Source organism: Chelonia mydas, chromosome 1, assembly GCF_015237465.2.
Source record: "Chelonia mydas isolate rCheMyd1 chromosome 1, rCheMyd1.pri.v2, whole genome shotgun sequence".
Lineage (NCBI taxonomy): Eukaryota > Metazoa > Chordata > Testudines > Cheloniidae > Chelonia > Chelonia mydas.
Window position 1 is genome coordinate 332908094 of NC_057849.1, and position 18656 is coordinate 332926749.

The 18656-nt window shown below is 44.1% G+C and overlaps 1 protein-coding gene across 9 annotated transcripts in view; it reads right to left on the reverse strand.

Moving 5' to 3' along the window:
- Nucleotides 1-2924: 2924 nt before the first annotated feature.
- The window catches only part of OPTN (optineurin), a 41447-nt gene continuing 25715 nt past the window's right edge, over nucleotides 2925-18656 (reverse strand). For all 9 annotated transcript variants that reach the window (XM_043552843.1, XM_037889304.2, XM_043552833.1 and 6 more), the window contains 5 exons: nucleotides 17390-17483; nucleotides 16470-16628; nucleotides 15568-15698; nucleotides 4224-4306; nucleotides 2925-3913 (listed from right to left, as the gene is read on the reverse strand). In XM_043552843.1, the coding sequence (XP_043408778.1) occupies nucleotides 3789-3913; nucleotides 4224-4306; nucleotides 15568-15698; nucleotides 16470-16628; nucleotides 17390-17483 (592 nt within the window). In that variant the 3' untranslated portion in view covers nucleotides 2925-3788. The remainder of the gene's footprint in view (nucleotides 3914-4223; nucleotides 4307-15567; nucleotides 15699-16469; nucleotides 16629-17389; nucleotides 17484-18656) is intronic.

The following is an 18656-nucleotide window of genomic DNA, read 5'->3' on the forward strand; positions in this document are numbered from 1 at the left end:
TCAGCACTCAGATACTGCAGACTTTTGTGGACCTCCAGGGTCAACCATCCTGGTCTCAACTCCCATTGCCTCCCTAACTCATCCCTTCAGCATTCCCCATGGCCTCAGGATTAGCACACCTACCTCTACCACTCCACACCGGGGGAAAGCATGGACAACCACTGTGTCACCTACACTGACCTGTGAGAGCTACAGTTGATGTATGTGTAGCTATAACAGACATCCGTGTTTCTTTCCCTTATTAAGGTTCCCAAATTTTACTATTATGTCCTTCCAGTTTTTTTGTTAGATGCTGTTTTTGTTACGGAGTAAAACTCTTGTTTTGCTAGTTATTCATCTTTTATTAGTTTATTAGTATACACATTGTATATAATGCCTGCTGGCAGTGAAAATAAGTCTTGTACACCCAGAGCCCATCGGATTAGTGCTAAACATGGCAGTTGTCATAAATGTATAGCAACCCCCCAACATTAATAGGTACTTGTGCATATATCAGTGTCAGAGTGTGTAAAAAGCACCACACAATTCCTAACAAGCCCCAGTTTGAGCACAGTACACCACATTACTGTGGTTCACTGTTAAAAGTGTACTTTCAAAGCCTCCCTAAACCATATAGCCCCTCATTGAGCACATCCGCTAGTTCTTGTGCCTGGCTGTTCAAACCCCAGCCACTCCAGCTGCATCCCTGCAGGAAATTTCCCCCCTTCGCTTCACAAACATTATACAGGACACAACAGGCAGCTATATTCATTGGGATATTTTTCTCATTAAGATTCAGGTGCGTAAACAACGCCAGCGCCTTTTCAATCTACCACAAGCACATTCAACTGCCATTCTGCACCTGCTGAGTCTGTAGTCGCATCTCTCACTGGTGCTGTTGAGGTGGCTGGTGTATGGCTTCACGAACCAGGCAAGTAAGGGTTAGGCTGGATCCCCCAGGATCATTACTGGCATTTCAGAATTGCCAATGATAATCTGACGGTTGCAAAAGAAGGTCCCTGCTTGCAGCTTTCTAAAGAGCACTGTGTTCTTAAAGAGGTGAGTGTCATCACCTTCCCCAACCAGTCAACACCCCAGTGATCCATCAGCGCTTGCATAACCATGGAAAAGGAGCCCTTTCTATTAGTCTGGGGCCAAATGGAGATGTACATGCTGTCTATTGCTCCACTGCAGTTCAGGAACCCCACAGCTGCAAAACCATCCACTATGTCCTGCACATTGCTAAGACTCACAGTCCTGAGTAGCTGGAGCTGGTTGCACACTTGCATGGCAACTGTCCACACAGTAGATTTTTCCACTCCAAAATGACTTCCCACTAACCAGTAGCAATCTGGCTTTCAAATTTCCACAGTTTGATCATCACTAGCTTTTCCGCTGTCAGTGCAGCTCTCAATTTGGCGTCCCTGCATTGAATGGCTGAGGCAAGCTCAGCACACAGATCTGGGAATATGGCCTTGTGCATACGACAGTTCTGTGGCCACCGCTCATCATCCCAAATCTGCATTACAATGTGATCCCATCCGTCAGCGCTCATTTCTTGGACCCCAGAAGTGGCACTTCACCATTTGCAGCTGCTCTGTGCAGGTCACCTACAGCCTTGAATTGGTTCTATGTCCCACAACAAACTGACCACTAGGAAATCATCATGCTCCCCATGCTTCTTGTTGAGGCTCTGCGAATGCCAGAGGACAATGCGTCCTATGCTTGCAACACTTATGACAATAATGCTGAGCTATGCAGTCTCCATACTCCTATCCGAGACGGTAGACAGCGACAAGTCCCACGTGGGTTTTGTGGGAAATTGAAAATAGGCATGAAAATTATGGGAGAGAGATAATATTATGAGATGGAGAACATTATGAGACCCCTTGCTCCCTGTCACCACTGCACAAGTCATTTCTGCCCCACCATGCATTGCCAAAACCACCCAAAAGACAGCACGCTGAACGATGGTGGGCTGCACAATGGGATACTAACCCATGGTGCACCGCACTGTGAATTGACACATGCACTTCTGGTGAGTAAGTGCTGCGCCGACAGAAGGAGCCAAATATACATATGACAAGCAATATACTAACTTTGGCACCTGTATGCCGATGTAACTTGTGTCAGAAAAACTTTGTAGCGTAGACTTGGCCTTAGTGTTGGTAAAGTATCCTGAGGATCCTTTGATGAAAACGTACACCAAGTGCAAAGTATCAGCTATAAAAAAAAAAAACCAAACGCTTTGCTTGCACATTGTTCCTCACATTTGTGTAGGAGTACTGCCTTCTCTACTGGATGGCATGTCATCCTACTGCAGTACATGTTCCTGTGTGCTTCATTTTTCATAGGTCCAAGTACTCACAGCTTCCACTGACTGCAATAGAAGTTCAACACTTGTGAATTCAGTCTAATGACAGCAGCTAACAAGGACATAAGCTTTAATACTGCTGCACAATACTAATGTGAGCAGTAATGGACTGAAACATTTATGGTTATTACATAATGGTCAACCTCAAAAATATAAGGGCAAACCAAGAAATAATTAATAAAGTGACAAATGAAAAACACCGACCATCTACATCTGATGTGTACAATTACCCTTCCCCTCAACTTTGGAAAAATAGCACAGTGCCCACTTCTTCTTCTTCTTCATTTTTTTTTTTTGTTGCTGTCACAGTAGATTTTGCATTCTAGATTTCAATGGTAATTCAACAGAAGCAGCAGATTGAGGGGCTGAGCTGGAATCCCACCACAATCCCAAGGAAGAGGGTGATAGTTTTTAGACTTGGTATTATATAAGCAAAGAATACATGCACACACCTCTGAGAGCATCAAAAGACCTAGCCCAACACAGTTTCCTATTGGAAATACATATGGACAAAAAGCCAATCCAGAATATAATAAAGATCTAAAATATGCACAAATTGCAAAGTTGGTTCTTGTGTTTTACAACAGATTTATTTTTGTCTCGTGAACATGAAACTCAATTAACTCTCCTCAATGATTAAGTTACATCCACCATACCTGTTTCCAGCAAAATATTTTGAGATCTACTGTACAAGTTCAGGTGAATTTATTACAATTGAGAGGAGTAAAGACAACTTCTTTAAATTGTGAACTGTTCTCTAAAACCAAATGACTTTAATATAGCAACAGCTATATATATCAGACCCAACCGGTTTAATCTTACACTTTGCCCATATCTGGTAAAAGCAAAGAGTACACAAACTACAGTATCAAGAATCTAACATCAGATTAGCCTGGTTACAGGGAATTCAATAAAATTGCTATTCAGCGCAAGAGCAGGATTCATTTCAAATGTGTAATGAATACAAAACTATTCCATTTTATTAAAAGCTTCTCAAACATGAGTTAGCTTCCTGATTAAGCCTGTAACCACTTCATCTCTCATATATAAATTGATCAGCTATATCTATCTTGTTTCTCCTTTGACTGCATTAATTCAGCCAGATACTGTGAATCATTCTCCGCTCTGAGTGATCATAAACTATGAGAAGTCGAGCTTGCTGTTAGAGGATGGTTAAAGATTCCACCGCAGCAGATATATGTGGAATTCCATAAATTAGCAACTCATTTTACAATATGAAAATTCTCTCTTCCCTAAAGCAAATGGAAATGCTAAAAAAAAAAAAAAAAAGTGGTGTTGCCCTGTTGTCAATGAAATCAGTGGAAAAACCCTGTAAAACTTCATGGGGAGTAGGATCAGGCCCTATGCTAGAGGGAAAGAATGCATTTGCTTGGCAGGTGAAAATTTCCATTTATGAAGAGTTGGAGATCAGCATTCAGATGATACAGTCCATAACGTGGATCTGAAGCGTGTCCATGTCAGGTAGAATTTCTCCACACTTGGGACAGGAATGTACTGGAATATTCCTCTGGTGCTGCCGCCAGTCCTGAGGATCAGTTCCTGCAGAGAAAGAGAATTAAAACTATGTTAAACTGGATTTTCACTCTTTTGTGAAAATGTGAATTAAGTGCTGGCAAAAGATGCCAGATTGATAGCCCCGCGGACTGTAGCTAGGGAGTTGCATTTGCTGGCCTATCTTCAGTTACAAAAAGGCCCTACGGGCTGCTGGGCTAAGACAAAGCAGTCCTGAGAGTGCTCAGTATTGTGCCTCTTGACTGGCCCGGGCAGCAATGCGAAGCTGGCTTATACTGGGCACAGCAGGGCCAGGCCCAGGATTTGATGCCATAACGATTATCTTCTGTTAATTTACCTCGTTGCACAAGATGAGGTGAATGATCTTGATCCACTGATGCTCTGGCTCCATGACGACTCTGCATTTCCACCAAAGAGCTTCTGCAGAGATTAAAGAAGTTAAGAGGCTATTCATTGTCAAGTACACACACAAAGCCTATTAGGAAGAGAAACGTAGTCTAACCTCGAACAATAGGGAAAGCAGAAGGGTTGTCTGATACGAACTGCTGAAGGGAAGAATTTTAAGTGGGAGATTCTGTGGCCTGCTTTGTGCAGGAGGTCAGACTAGAGGATCATAATGGTCCCATCTGACCTTAAATATGATTCTATGAGAGCAGTATGGCATCAACACAGAGGCTTCTGCCCTGGGACAAGTGCTGAGAACTCTGTCCTTTGGAACATTCTCAGGACTCAAATAATTTAATGCACAATTGTAAATGTTAAAAGACAAAGTTATACAGGAAAATATTTTGGGCTACATGTCTTGGAGAAGATGGGGATTAATATGAGAACTGAAAGGTGGGTAAGAAAATGTGAAGACTACAATGGGTCATGCTGAAAGGTGAACTGTCAGGCTGGAGGGAGGTTACTAGTGAAGGATCTGTCTTGGGACAAATCTTATTTTATATTTTAATTAATGACTCTGTGTACTGGGATGACTGCTCCACTCCTGGAGAACGGGTTAAAAGCAGCCAAGTTAGGCTGATTTGGGGAAGCAGCCACAGCTGTGGCCAGCGTAATTACATCCCAGCTGGCCCTGATAAGAGGGCTGTGGGCCAGAACCTGAAGAAGAGTCTCACTCTAGCCCTGGAGCTGGCTGCCTGGGAGCTGTGCAGAGTACCTGAGGTAGAGCAGCACTGGGGAAAGGCAAGAGGAGCTGGGGAGCTCCAGCCTGGCAACTCCCCAGGCTGAGGCCTTGGATAAGGCCCAAAGCAGGTACTGAGGGTACAGAGGTGTAGCCTGGGGTTAGGCAGAGGCAGCTGGTCCAACCCCTTGCCAATGATGAGTGGCCATGACACTGCAGTCTGCCCCAATGAGCGGGGGCTAGATGATTACTGGCAGTAGCCACTGAGGCAAGGTGGGTTTAGAGGGTTGGGGGTTAGAGGAGACCTAGAGCAAAGGTGTACTGCTGGGTCAGAACTTTGAGGTAAAGGGCACCGGGGTCCGGGAGGGACACGGGGCCAGCAGCAGGTGAGCCACCAACCTGCAGAGGGCGCTCTGTGTGCTGGAAAGAGCTAATTCCCGAGATGACCAGCAGGAGGCGCCACAGCAGTGAGCCATCACTTTGCGACACCCTGGCACAAAAAGTGGAAGTGTACCAGTAAAGTCTGCAGGGGAACAACGCTGGGAGATAGTGTAAATATGGAGAGGACCAGAATATCATATAAGGAGATTTGGATGACCTTGAAAACTGGAGTAATAGAAATAGGATGAAATGTAATAGTGAAAAGTGCAAGATCATTCACTTAGGGACTAACAAGAATTTCTGCTATAAGTTGGGGACTTATAAGTTGTAAACAACAGAGGAGGAGAACAACCAATGCACCAAGGCCTATCACAGGCTGACTATGAACCACCAATGTGGCCATGAAAAAGGCTCATGCAATCCTAGGATGCCTAAGGTGAGGTATTTCCAGTAGTGATAGGGAAGCATTAATAACATTGGACATGGCACTGGTGATACCTCATCTGAAATACTATGTAAAGTTCTGGTCTTCCATGTTGAAGAAAGATGAATTCAAACTGGAACAGGTGCAGAGGAAGGGCTACTAGTATGATCAGAGGAATCTTACGAGAGAAGACTTATGGACGTTGGCTTGTTTAGCCTAACTAAAGGATGAGAGGAGATACGATTGCTCTCTAAATATGTATGAGGGATAAACACCAGGGAGGGAGAGGAGTTGTTTAAATTAAGGTCCAATGTTGGCACAAGAACAAATGGATATAAATTGGCCAGCAATAAGTTTAGGCTTGAAATTACACAAAACTTTCTATCTCTCAGAGGAGTGAAGTTCTGGAACAGCATTCCAAGGTTCCAATTTGGTTTCAAATTCTCAACTCTCTTCTATTGTATTGCCAACACATGGATACTATCAAATGCATGTATAATTTATCAGTAGGGCTGTCAAGTGATTAAAAAATTAATTGTGATTAATTGCACTGTTAATAATAATACCATTTTTAGATATTTTCTACATTTGCAAATATATTGATTTCAATTACAACACAGAATACAAAGTGTACAGTGCTCACTTTATATTTTTTTGATTACAAGTATTTGCATTGTAAAAAACAAAAGAAATAGTATTTTTCAATTCACCTCATACAAGTACCGTAGTGCAATCTCTTTATCATGAAAGTTGAACTTACAAATGTAGAATTATGTACAAAAAAACCTGCATTCAAAAATAAAACGTAAAATTTTAGAGCCTGGAAGTCCATTCAGTCCTACTTCTTGTTCAGCCAATTGCCAAGACAAACAAGTTTATTTACATTTGCAGGAGATAAGGCTGCCTGTTTCTTGTTTACAACATCACCTGAAAGTGAGAACAGATGTTCTCATAGCACTGTTACAGCCGGCATCGCAAGATATTTACATGCCAGATGCATTAAAGATTCATATGTCCCTTCATGCTTCAACCACCATTCCAGGGGACATGCTTCCATGCTGGTGATGGGTTCTGCTCGATAACCATCCAAAGCAGTGTGGACTGACGCATGTTCAATTTTCATTATCTGAGTCAGATGCCACCAGGAGTGGGTTGATTTTCTTTTTTGGTGGTTCAGGTTCTGTAGTTTCTGCAGCAGAGTGTTGCTCTTTTAAGACTTCTGAAAGCATGCTCCACAACTCGTCCCGCTCAGATTTTGGAACGCACTTCAGATTCTTAAACCTTGGGTCAAGTGCTGTAGCTATCTTTAGAAATCTCACATTGGTAACTTCTTTGCATTTTGTGAAATCTGCACTGGAAGCGTTCTTAAAATGAACAACATGTGCTGGGTCATCATCCGAGAATGTTATAACATGAAATATATGGCAGAAGGTGGGTAAAACAGAGCCGGGGACATACAATTGTCCCCCAAGGAGTTCCGTCACAAATGAAATTAAAGCATTTTTTTTTTTTAAATGAGCGTCATCAACATGGAAGCATGTCCTTTGGAATGGTGTCCGAAGCATGAAGAAGCATACGAATGTTTAGCATATCTGGCACATAAATACCTTGCAATGCCGACTACAAAAGTGCCATGCAAAAGCATGTTCTCACTTTCTGGTGACATTGTAAATAAGAAGAGGGCAGCATTATCTCCTGTAAATGTAAACTTGTTTGGCTTAGTGATTGGCTGAAGAAGAAGTAGGACTGAGTGGACTTGTAGGCGCTGAAGTTTCACATTGTTTTGTTTTTGACTGCAGTTATAGCAAAAAAATAAAAATCTACATTTGTAAGTTGCAATTTCATGACAAAGAGCTTGCACTACAGTACATGTATGAGGTGAACTGAACAATACTATTTCTTTTATCATTTTTACAGTGCAAATATTTGTAATAAAATATACACTTTGATTTCAATTACAACACAGAATACAATATGTATAAAAATGTACAACATCCAAAAATATTTAATACATTTCAATTGGTATTCTTTTGCTTAACAGTGCGATTAAAACTGCAATTAATTGTGATTTTTTAAAAATCGCAAATAATTTTTTGAGTTAATCGCTGCGATTAAGCGACAGTCCTACTTAACAACAACAACGTTTTACATTTTTTATTGCTAATTTGAATAAAAACTGGAATTCCAAAGATCTTACTGCATAAGAACATATGAATGGCCACAATGGGTCAGATGAATGGTTCATCTAGCCCAATATCCTGTCTTCTGACAGTGGCCGATGCCAGATACCTAAGAAGGAAATTAACAGAACGGGGGAATTTATCGAGTGATCCATCCCATCGTCCACTCCCAGATTCTGGCAGTCAGAGGCTTAGGGACATCAAGAGCATGGGGCTGTGTCTGTGGCCATCTTGGCTAATAACCATTGATGACCCATCCTCCATGAATTTATCTAATTCTTTTTTGAATCCAGTTATAGTTGTGGCCTTCACAAGATCCCCTGGCAACGAATTCCACAGGTTGATTGTGTGTTGTATGAAGAAGTACTTCCTTTTGTTTGTTTTAAACCTGCCTATTAATTTTATCACGTGACCCCTGGTTCTTGTGTTTTGTAAAAGGGCAAATAACACTTCTCTATTCATTTTCTCCACCATTCATGGTTTTATAGACTTCTATCATAACCCCCTCTTAGCTGTCTCTTTTCCAAGCTGAACAGTCCCAGTCTTTTAAATCTGTCATTATAAGGATGCTGTTCCATACCCCTAATCATTTTTATGACCCTTCTCTATACTTTTTCCAATTCTAATACATCTTTTTTGAGATGGAGCAACCAGAACTGCACAAGAGTCTTCAAGGTGTGGGCGTAGCATGGATTTATTTAGTGGCATAATCATATTTACTGTCTTATCATCTATACCTTTCCTAATGGTTACTAACATTGTTAGCTTTTTTGACTGCCGCTGCACATTGAGTGGATATTTTCAGAGAGCTAGCCACATTGACTCCAAGATCTCTTTCTTGAGTGGTAACAGCTAATTTAGATCCCATCATTTTGTATGTATAGTTGGGATTATGTTTGCCAGTCTACATTACTTTGCATTGATCAAAATTGAATTTCATTTGCCATTTTGTTGCCTAGTCACCCAAGTTTTGTGAGATACCTTTGTAACTCTTTGCAGTCTGCTTTGGACTTAACTATCCTGAGTAATTTTGTATAGTCTGCAAACTTTGCCACCTCACTGCTCATACCTTTTCCCAGATCATTTATGAATGTTGACAGTGCTGGTCTGTGACAGGGTGGACTAGGCCCTGAGGCCCTCTGCTGGAGTCCTTGTGGCCCTGCCACACTCCACCCCAGCAAAGGGCAATAGAGAGGTCCTCCAAGCTGCCTAGAGTGGCTGTGTGGGGAGCAGCCAATCAGGGCCCAGCAGGTCAGTATAAGAAGAGCTGTAGGGGACAAGGGAGTTCAGTTCCTTGCTAGAACTGGAGAAGCATGGACGGTGTGTAGCTGGCTGAGGGAGCTGCAGAACCTCAGATGACGTAAAGCTGTCAGAAGCAAGGGAGAGTGAGAAGGAGCCCTGAGCTGGTTGTAGGGACTCCATCAGGACAAGGCTCTGAGGTCAGGGTGAAGATGGTGCAGGGCCATGGGGAAGTGGCCCAGGGAATCAGAGCAGCAGTGTGACTTAGATAAAGGGACACAGCAGACAGCTGCTATCTACAGGGTCCCTGGGCTGGGACACAGTAGTGGGCAGGCCCGGGTCCCCCCTCAACTCCCCATAAGCCCCAAGGTGGGAACAGACTGGACACTGAGGCACCCCCAAAAGGGGGGAACTGAACTGCAGTGGCCCAGCTGGAGAGTTGTGGCTGGAAAGGCCCTAAGAGGGCGAAGACATTGCCTCCAGAGAAGGAGCCCTGGGGCACCGTTCTATTCTGGAGCAGGGACAAACTGAGACATTATAGAGGGCACTCAGAGAGACCCCTGTTGGGGATTTGTACCCCAAAAGGGATTTGCTTTGCTTTTATCTCCAGACAGACTGTATATGACTTGGATGGAAGGCTGTGTCAGCAAAGGCCCACCAAAAACAGGGAGAGAGAGAGAGTGCGCAGGCCCACACACTCGGTCGGGGGTGCACGTGAGAGGTGAGTACAACCTTGTTACACTGGAACCAGAAGTGGGATTTATTCAGGCCAGCCCCTGCAAACAACGGGATCGTGGAAGAGCAAATAAGAGCTCTCGGCCAGGAGCTGCAAAGTCCCAGCAAGCTGCCCAGCAGCAGCATGGCAAAACCCTGGAGGGGCTTTAACAGCAGCAACTCCAGGATCACCAGTCTCAGGCATGGCAGGGAGCTTGACAGCCAGGCCCAGCCACCGCAGATGCTGCAAAGGAAAGAGTCGGAAGACCCCACCGTGGAGCTGCAGGTACTATGGGCAAGTGGGGCAGGTGAGATGGGTTTACCCTGATACAATCATGGCTTGTAAGGCCAGGCCAGTTGCTGTGAGAGCCACTGAGATCAGTGAAGGCCAGGCTGACCAAGACACCCAGCCACAAATGGCTGAGGCTCAGGCTGTAGTGAAGGTGGAGCAGAGGACCATCAGGACTCAGTTTAGGGCTTGGAAGCCCCAGGGTCAACTGGTTTCTATTAGGGGGAAATGGGTCACACAAGAAGTTATTGCCCTGAGGAAAAATTCTAACTCAGGAAGGCAGTACTAGTACTATCATAGACCCAGGCCTCCCCATAATTGGCAAACCTGGGCTAGAAAAAGAAGCAGGATTGAGGCCCACAGGACAGAAATGAGAGAGCAGTTGTGGGGTTTGAAGAACGCTTTTGCTGAAGGAAAGACCCAGTCTCTGTTATGAGGGAAGAGAGCATGGGGAATGTACCTAATGTGTTGCAGGAACTGAGACAGGACCAGGGCTCTGAAATTACTCCGGTGGAGAAGAGCCCAATGAGAGGACAGCGGGGTTCCCTGATGGGAGGTGTCAGACAGAGGGAAACCTGTTTCACAGGGCCTGGGAGCTCAAAGAATGACTGATAGCCAGGACTCTTGGTTGGGCACCAGGCACCCCTACAACCTGCCAAACCAGATGAATGCTCTCTGGCATGAACTAAGTAACAGGTTGAAGGCTTATGAGACCCAGATTCAGAGAATAGAATGGAGGTGGTTTCAATCAGTAAAATGGGAGCAAGAGCAGACCCACCTCAGAGTGTAGAAGGGGGAACAGAAGTGCTTTCTGCTGCAAAAGGAGCTGACTAGGCTCCAGAACCTGCTCAAGGTCCAGCCAGGATCAAAGTGCAATTTGGCCAAGGAGAAAGAGCTGGAATTATGTGGTCTGAGGTCACTACAGAAGGAAGATAGCTTGGACAGGGATATACAGCTTCCTGCTGAAGCAGAGAGCTGCCAGACTGTGGCTATAAAACCCCAGAATCTTGAAGTGGTGGCGGAGCAAGGCCACAAGCAGATCTCTGCTAAAAAGAGAAGCATTTCTCAGAGGAAAAAGGAAGGTAAAAGTGGTCCTAACATGCTGGATGTCATTCATACAATAGTGTGGGTATGGAAACAACAAAGTGGGTGTTGCTAAGCCAAGTACTGAAAGCAGTGGGCAAAACAGTACAGTCCCTGGTCTTTGGAAACCCTAGAAGGGATCTGAACCTGAACAGAGAGATCCTTAACTCTGAAGTGTGTGCAAGCAGTTGCATCCAGAAGGACTCCCCCCCAGATCAGGAGGCCACAGTAAGAGTTTATTTCAGGGGAAAACCCAGCTCTGTTAATCACCCTAAAGGCGATAAAAGGCTTTGATGATTTGAACACCCTGCATATGGTAGATTATGACATGCCACTGAATATGATGGGCTGTGTTCACTGTATGGGTAACCTACAAAAAGAGGGACCCCAGGCTGTGGTCACTTCATATTTATCTGAGGAAGACAGGGGTATTGCCAAGGACCTGGTTAACTTTCTAGTGTCAGCCAAACAAGAAGTTCCCCCTTGGCTAAAGAACATGGTTAACGAGTAACTTTGGTCGAGCCCACCTTTGAGATAGGTTGGCTCCAAATAGAAGGAGCTCCCAGGGAGCCTGAGCAACGAAAACCTTTCCAGACAAAGGGGTCAGAGGAACCCTGACTAACTGGGGCAATGCAACCATTAAAAGCTCTCCAGGTAAAGAGGCCTGGAAAAGAAACCCTGATAGACAATGGCAGAGACTGCAGTGAATAGCTCTCCAGACAGAGGTTTGAGAGGAACCCAGACTAACTGGGGCAAGGAATCGTCAAAAGCTCTCCCGGTAGAGAGGCCTAGGAGAGAAACCCTGAGGCACCAGGGCAGAGATTACCATGACTAGCTCTCCAGGTAGAAAGGTCTGGGAGTGAAGTACCCTGAAGAAGCAGGGCATAATTGATAGGTGTGTCACAGAGCTACTTAAGGAAGGAGCCTGATCTGAAAAATCTCTTCAGGCAGAGAGGCCTGGGAAGGAGGGAAAGACCCCTGACCAAAAGGGGTCGAGATAGGCCTGGGAGGGAAGACCTTTAGCAACCAAGGCAGAAAGTAAATAGCTCTACAGGGAGAAAGGCCTGAGGGAGAAGACCCTGATCCACTGGGGTGAGAGACTGCCAAATCTCTCCAGGCAGAGAGGCCTGGCAGGGAAACCCAGAGAAACCAGGGCAAGGACTATTAAAGCTCCCTGGATAAGAGAGGCCAGGGAGGGAGAACCATGACAAATGGGGGTACAGGCAAAGGAACTCTTCAGACAGAAAGGTTGGAGAAAGTAAATACCCTGTGAAACTAGGGCAAAAGGCTGGGTAAGCAGAGACATTACCTGCAAGAGCACCACTTCAGTCTTGTGTGAGGGGGTGGAGTAGGCCCTGAGGCCCCCTGCTACACCTCGCCCCAGCAAAGGGTAGTAGAGAGGTTCTCCAAGCTGCCTAGAGTGACTGTGTGGGAGGCAGCCAATCAGGACCCAGTAGGTCAGTACAAGAAGAGCTGCAGAGCAAGAGTGAGTTCAGTTCCTTGTCCAAGCTGGAGAAGTGTGGATGGTGTGTGGCTGGCTGAGGAAGCTGCAGGACCCTGGACAAGGTAGTACTGCCAGAAGCCAGGGACAGCAAGAAGGAGCCCTGAGCTGGTTGCGGGGACTCCATCAGGACAAGGCCCTGAGGTAAGGGTGTAGATGGCACAGGGCCGTGGGGAAGTGGCCCAGGGAATTAGAGCAGTAGCATAACTTAGATAAAGGGATGCAGCAGACAGCTGCTAACTACAGGGTCCCTGGGCTGGGACCTGGAGTAGTGGGTGGGCCTGGGTCCCCTCCAACCCCCATAAGCCACAGGGGGGGAGTGGCCTGGACATTGAGGCAGGCGGAGGGGCATGGGGGACTGAACTGCAGTGGCCCAGCTGGAGAGTTGTGGCTGGAAAGGCCCTAAGAGGGCGAAGACATTGCCTCCAGGGAAGAAGCCCTGGGGCTCTGCTTGATTTCGAAACAGACATTACAGAGCTGGACTTGTACCCTGAAAGGGATTTGCTTTTATCTCAGACTGTGTATAACTTGGCTGGAGGGCTGAGACAGGTAGAGAGAGTGTCCAGGCACATGCACTCAGCCAGGGGGTGCTCGTGAGAAGTGAGTGTAAGCCCGTTACATGGTCCTAGTACAGATCCTTGGGGGACACCACTGTTTACCTCTCTCCATTCTGAGAACTGGCCATTTACTCCTAGCCTTTGTTTCCCGTTTATCCCCTGACTGCCTTTTTTGCTTATGAGCCTTTGATAAGGCACCTTGTCAATGGCTTTCTGGAAGTCCAAGTATCCTATAGCCACTGGATCACCCTTGTCCACATGTTTGTTGACCCCCCTCAAAGAGTTCCAGTAGACTGGTGAAGCATGACTTCCCTTTACAAAAGCCACGTTGATTCTCCCCCCCCCCCCCCCCCAACAAATAGTGTTCATTTATGTGTCCTCATTCTGATTGTTCTTTACTGTAGTTTCAATTTGCCTGGCATTGAAGTTTGGCTTACCAGCCTGTAATTGCCAGGATCCCCTTTGGAGCCCTTTTACTAATCGGTATTACATTAGCTATCCTTCAGTCATCTAGTACAGAAGTTGATTTAAGTGATAAATTACATACTGCAGTTAATAGTTTTGCAATTTCACATTTGAGTTCCTTCAGAACTCCTGGGTGAATACCATCTGGTCCTGGTGACTTATTTTAATTTATCAATTTGTTCCAAAACTTCCTCTAACACCACCTCAATCTGGGACAGTTCCCTCAGATTTGTGGCCTAAAAAGAATAGCTCAGGTGTGGGAATCTCCCTCACATTCCCTGCAGTGAAGAAAGATGCAAAGAATGCATTTAGCTTTTCTACAATGGCCTTATCTTCCTTTAGCACCTCTACTGTCCAGTGGCACCACTGATTGTTTGGCAGGCTTTCTACTTCTGATGTACTTATTAAAAACTAACAGCAAACTCTTTTTGTCTTTTGCCAGTTGCTCTTCAAACTTCTTTTTGGCATGCCTAATTATACTTTTATACTTTACTTGCCAGAGTTTATGCTCCTCCCTATTTTCTTCAGCAGGATCTGACTTCTGATTTTTAAAGGATGCCTTTTTGCCTCTAACCGCCTCTTTCACTCTGTTTTTTAGCCATAGCGGCATTTTTTGGTCCTCTGTTTTTTAATTTGGGATATACATTTAGGTTGAGCCTCTATTATGGTGGTATTAAAAAATATACTTCATAGATTATATATACCCAGATATTACTCCACCCCTGACTGATCTGCACTTGTCTTTTAGGAGCAGCACAGTAACAGTAATCACAGAATAACCAGCATTATAGTTTAGGACAGAAATGGAAAAACTATTCAAATGAAAGCGCAGGGGGAATAAATAAATAAATATTGGGTCTACTTATCCAAATTGTTTGTTCCTGTGTCTGGGCCAAATTTCAATCTTCTGATTTAAGTACAAATTATTACCACCATCATAAAATAAAAGCTTAGATATCAATTTTGCTTTTTCCTTTTAAGAGAGGTTAACCTAAGAGGAAGAACAGAAGTCTACAAGGAATGGATCACTTGATGATTACCTGGTCATTCCCTCTGGGGCATTGGCCAATGTCAGAAGACAGGATACTGGGCTAGATGGATCTTTGGTCTGACCCAGTATGGCCGTTCTTATGTACAGAAATAACTCGGTGAAGCCCTTTCTGCTCTTAATTCTAGCTAAATATTAGACATCTGGGTGGTGAACAGAATGGTTTGTTTTCTTTTAAGATATAAACTGTATCTATTGACTTAGTTTTTAGAAGAGACCTGAAAAACTTGAATAAATGGGGTTTCAGATGAAGCCAATTTACAGAGAGTCCTTAGGTGAAATCCTGGCCCCACTGAAACCAGTGAGGCCAGGTTTTCACCCACTAGCTTAACTGTATCTCTCAAATAAGTATAATACTTTCATAATTCAGGGGGTTGGGGGGGGTGTCATATGGCTTAATTAATTTTGGTGCTTTGGGTTCTTTGGATGATCAATCTCGCACACATGCTCACTATTCTGTCATCTGGCTAACTTCTTGTTTAAATCAGCTAGCTCACTATAGAGCCAAGTGGTTTAACTTTGTTGATGAGCACAGATATGTTGTGGCTTTAAACACTCGTTAAACCAATGTTGATTTTAAAGAGTCCCTAGCCAGCTCCCCAACACAAGTGACAACAAGACAATCCAGACAGCTCACTCAGAAACATGTTTGGAATTTCCCTTAATCAGTTTCTCACCTGCCAAGATTGTCCAGCGTATGTTTCTCTTGTAGCAGGTAAGTCAGCTGTACAGCCAGCTGTTCTTTTTCCTCATGTATCTTCTCTCTTGCTTCTCTCTCTGCGTGGAAGTCAGAACAATAAACCTCCATCTGTTCAGAAAAAATAAAATCATGTTCAGCATTACTATTTAGACCAGATCTAACTCTATCCGTGTATAAAATAATCCCATTTGCCAACACAGCCAACCAGTGTGGTGTTTGTATTGAAACAGCCCCTATAAGCCCCAACCAAAATCAGTGCCTGAGTTGTGCTAGAAGCTGCACATACACAGAGAAAGACCTAGTCCAAGACCCAAAGAGCTAATATCAAAGAAAGGCTGGAAGAAATCAGGCATCATCTCCATTTTACAGGCAGGACTGATGCAAAGACAGTGAGCAGGTGACTTGTCCAAGGTCACACAGAAAATCTCTGGCAGAGCTAGAAACTGGTCCCAGAACTCCAGAGTTCCAGTTCAAAACCAGCCTTCTTCCTAGTCACACTTTACACCCATGCCCTCACTTAATTTGGACTAAAACTACTCCTCTAACATTAAGGGAGCCAATTGAAAATACATTTTTGTTCTATATCAACTACCAAACTTTTTATTGGTGGTGTGAAACTGTGTCACATTCCAGACTCGTTTAGTTCCCAGAAATCTCATCCACTAAGGTCAATGGTAGCTGGGAATTCATAGAAGTACAGATTCTACAAAGATCTATAGGGGAAACTCAAAAAGGGAATTATATATCTGGATTCTTGCAAGTCTGTTTTAAACTAATCAGAGCAATTGCTCAAGCCATTAGGGTTTTCCTTCCAATTTCTGAACAGTAGGAAGGAGAACTATCCAAGCCTCCCTGACTTTTCTGAAGGGCACCCCATACCTGAGCTCTGAGGACAGCCATGGTTTCAAGGTCTTCCTCCTGCTTAGCAATAGTCTGCTTCATTTCATCCATCTGTAGCTGTTTTGTAGCCAAAGCTCTCTCTGCCAGCTCTAGCTTTTTATTCAGGTCCTCTACCACCGCCTTATCCACTCTCTCCAACTGCAAGGAAGAATTCATTTAAATGGCCTGATTTCTTCTCTCCCCCCGCCTCCCCCCCCCCCCAAATCTATCAGCTCAGGGCTACTTCCAGCTCCCAGATATACAGTTCCCACCAGTCCCCACTGTGTCAAGCCCAAAAGGACTCTCTTTATGCAGTCTATGAAGGAGATCTTACTATTCAGTATTAAAAAAAAAAAAAGGGGGGGGGAAGAGTCTCTTAAAAATACCGAGAAAAGCAACCAAGTTCAAAGTTAAGGTTTAATTAACCCTTTTGCAACATACATTGTATAGTACTTTATTATATGTATTCCAGGAGCCCCAGTGATAGATTGGGACATGATCGTGCGAGGCACTGTAAAAAACATAACTAAAAAGATGATCCCTGCTCCAAAGACCTTACTTTCTTAAGAGTACACTAATATTTAGATGCTTAACTTCTGGCTCTTGAGTTGGGACAGACTTAGAATTGCTCAAATGTATGCAACTGTGTCGCATTGCAGTAGCTTGCAGCCTACAGAGGATATCAGTAGTAACACAGCAGAGATGTGGTAGTTCTTTAGTTGAAGTGGTGGGAGGTGGCATTTGTGTTCTTGGAGCAGGAGATGTCTAGGTCTGTCCTTACTAATGACCATTAAATCTATGCAGCTATGGTGTATGGTAAAGCTGAAAAATCATGAAGTCCTCGGCCAAAATATTGTTACAATCCACATTCATTTCTCTCCCCTAAAATTCATTGCAATTTCTCTTCATAACCAGTTTACCTCGTTGTTTTTTAGTTCTTCAATGGTTTTCATTGCATTAGTGAGTTCAGGGAGAAGCTTACTGTAGGTATGCTGCAAGTCAGAAAACTTTGCCCTGTTTAAGACAAAAAAAATTACATGGAAATGGTCCTTCTATCATCTTCCATTTTGTTAAACTGTTCCACTGGCTCCCGCTTTAGGATTTCTTTCATCACTCCTTCCCATCAAACTTGCAAATCCCCAGAGTTTAAGACACACTGATCCAGAATCCAGAAAGCTGAAGGACTAACTATATCAACTATCAGAATTTTCTCCAGTCTGACTTTTTACTTTTACAGGAGGGGGGAAAAAAGGAGGGGCAAAAAACAGTCAACAACTTACAAATGATATTTCAGTCTGACGATAAAAAGTAGCCTTCTACCCCTCACCATACCCTCTCTCTCAAGGTCTCTGGTGCTGGTCTTCTCACAGATTTCAAGTCCAGAAGGGACCATTTCAATCACTTAAATCAGGCCTCCTGCATTACAGGCCAAAGACTCTCACCCAATAATTTCAGCATCAAGCCATAGCTTTTGAGAGAGAGAAAGCGCGAGCATATCTTTAAAAAAAAAAAAAAAAAAAAAAAAAAGGCTAGTCTGGACTTGAAGGCTTCAAGTGAAGGAGAATTTGCCATGTGCCTAGGTAAAGAGTGGCTACTTACCCTCATGGTTAAAAACGTGCCCCTTATTTCCAGTCAGACTTTGTCTAGCTTCAGCTTCCAGCCATTGGATCTCATTATGCTTTTTTCTGCTAGATTAAATTGCCATATACTATCCAGGTAGGTGCTTATAGACCATGGAACAGTCACCTCTTTAACATTTCTTCATTAAATAAAACAGAATGAGCTAAGCTTCTGAATCAGTGTCTCAACAGCTTTTAATTCTTTTATGACTCTTATTTGTGGAGCGTCTCACCAAAACACTGATCCCAGTAGAGTTTGGAGGCACTGGTGTTTCCCATGCCCTCTTCTCTCTCTTTCTGAGCAGCTTGGTTTTTTGCCTTCCTCTGCAGCATGGGTCATTTGTAGGTTTAAGCTAGTGTAAATGGTGGATTCTCTATAACTTGAAGTCTTTAAGCCATGATTTGAGGACTTCAGTAACTCAGCCAGAGTTTAGGGGTCTACTACAGGAATGGGTGGGTGAGGTTCTGTGGCCTGCAATGTGCAGGAGGTCAGACTAGATGATCATGATGGTCCCTTCTGACCTTAGAGTGTAGGAGACTTCATCCATTCTCCTGGTGCCCTCTGGGC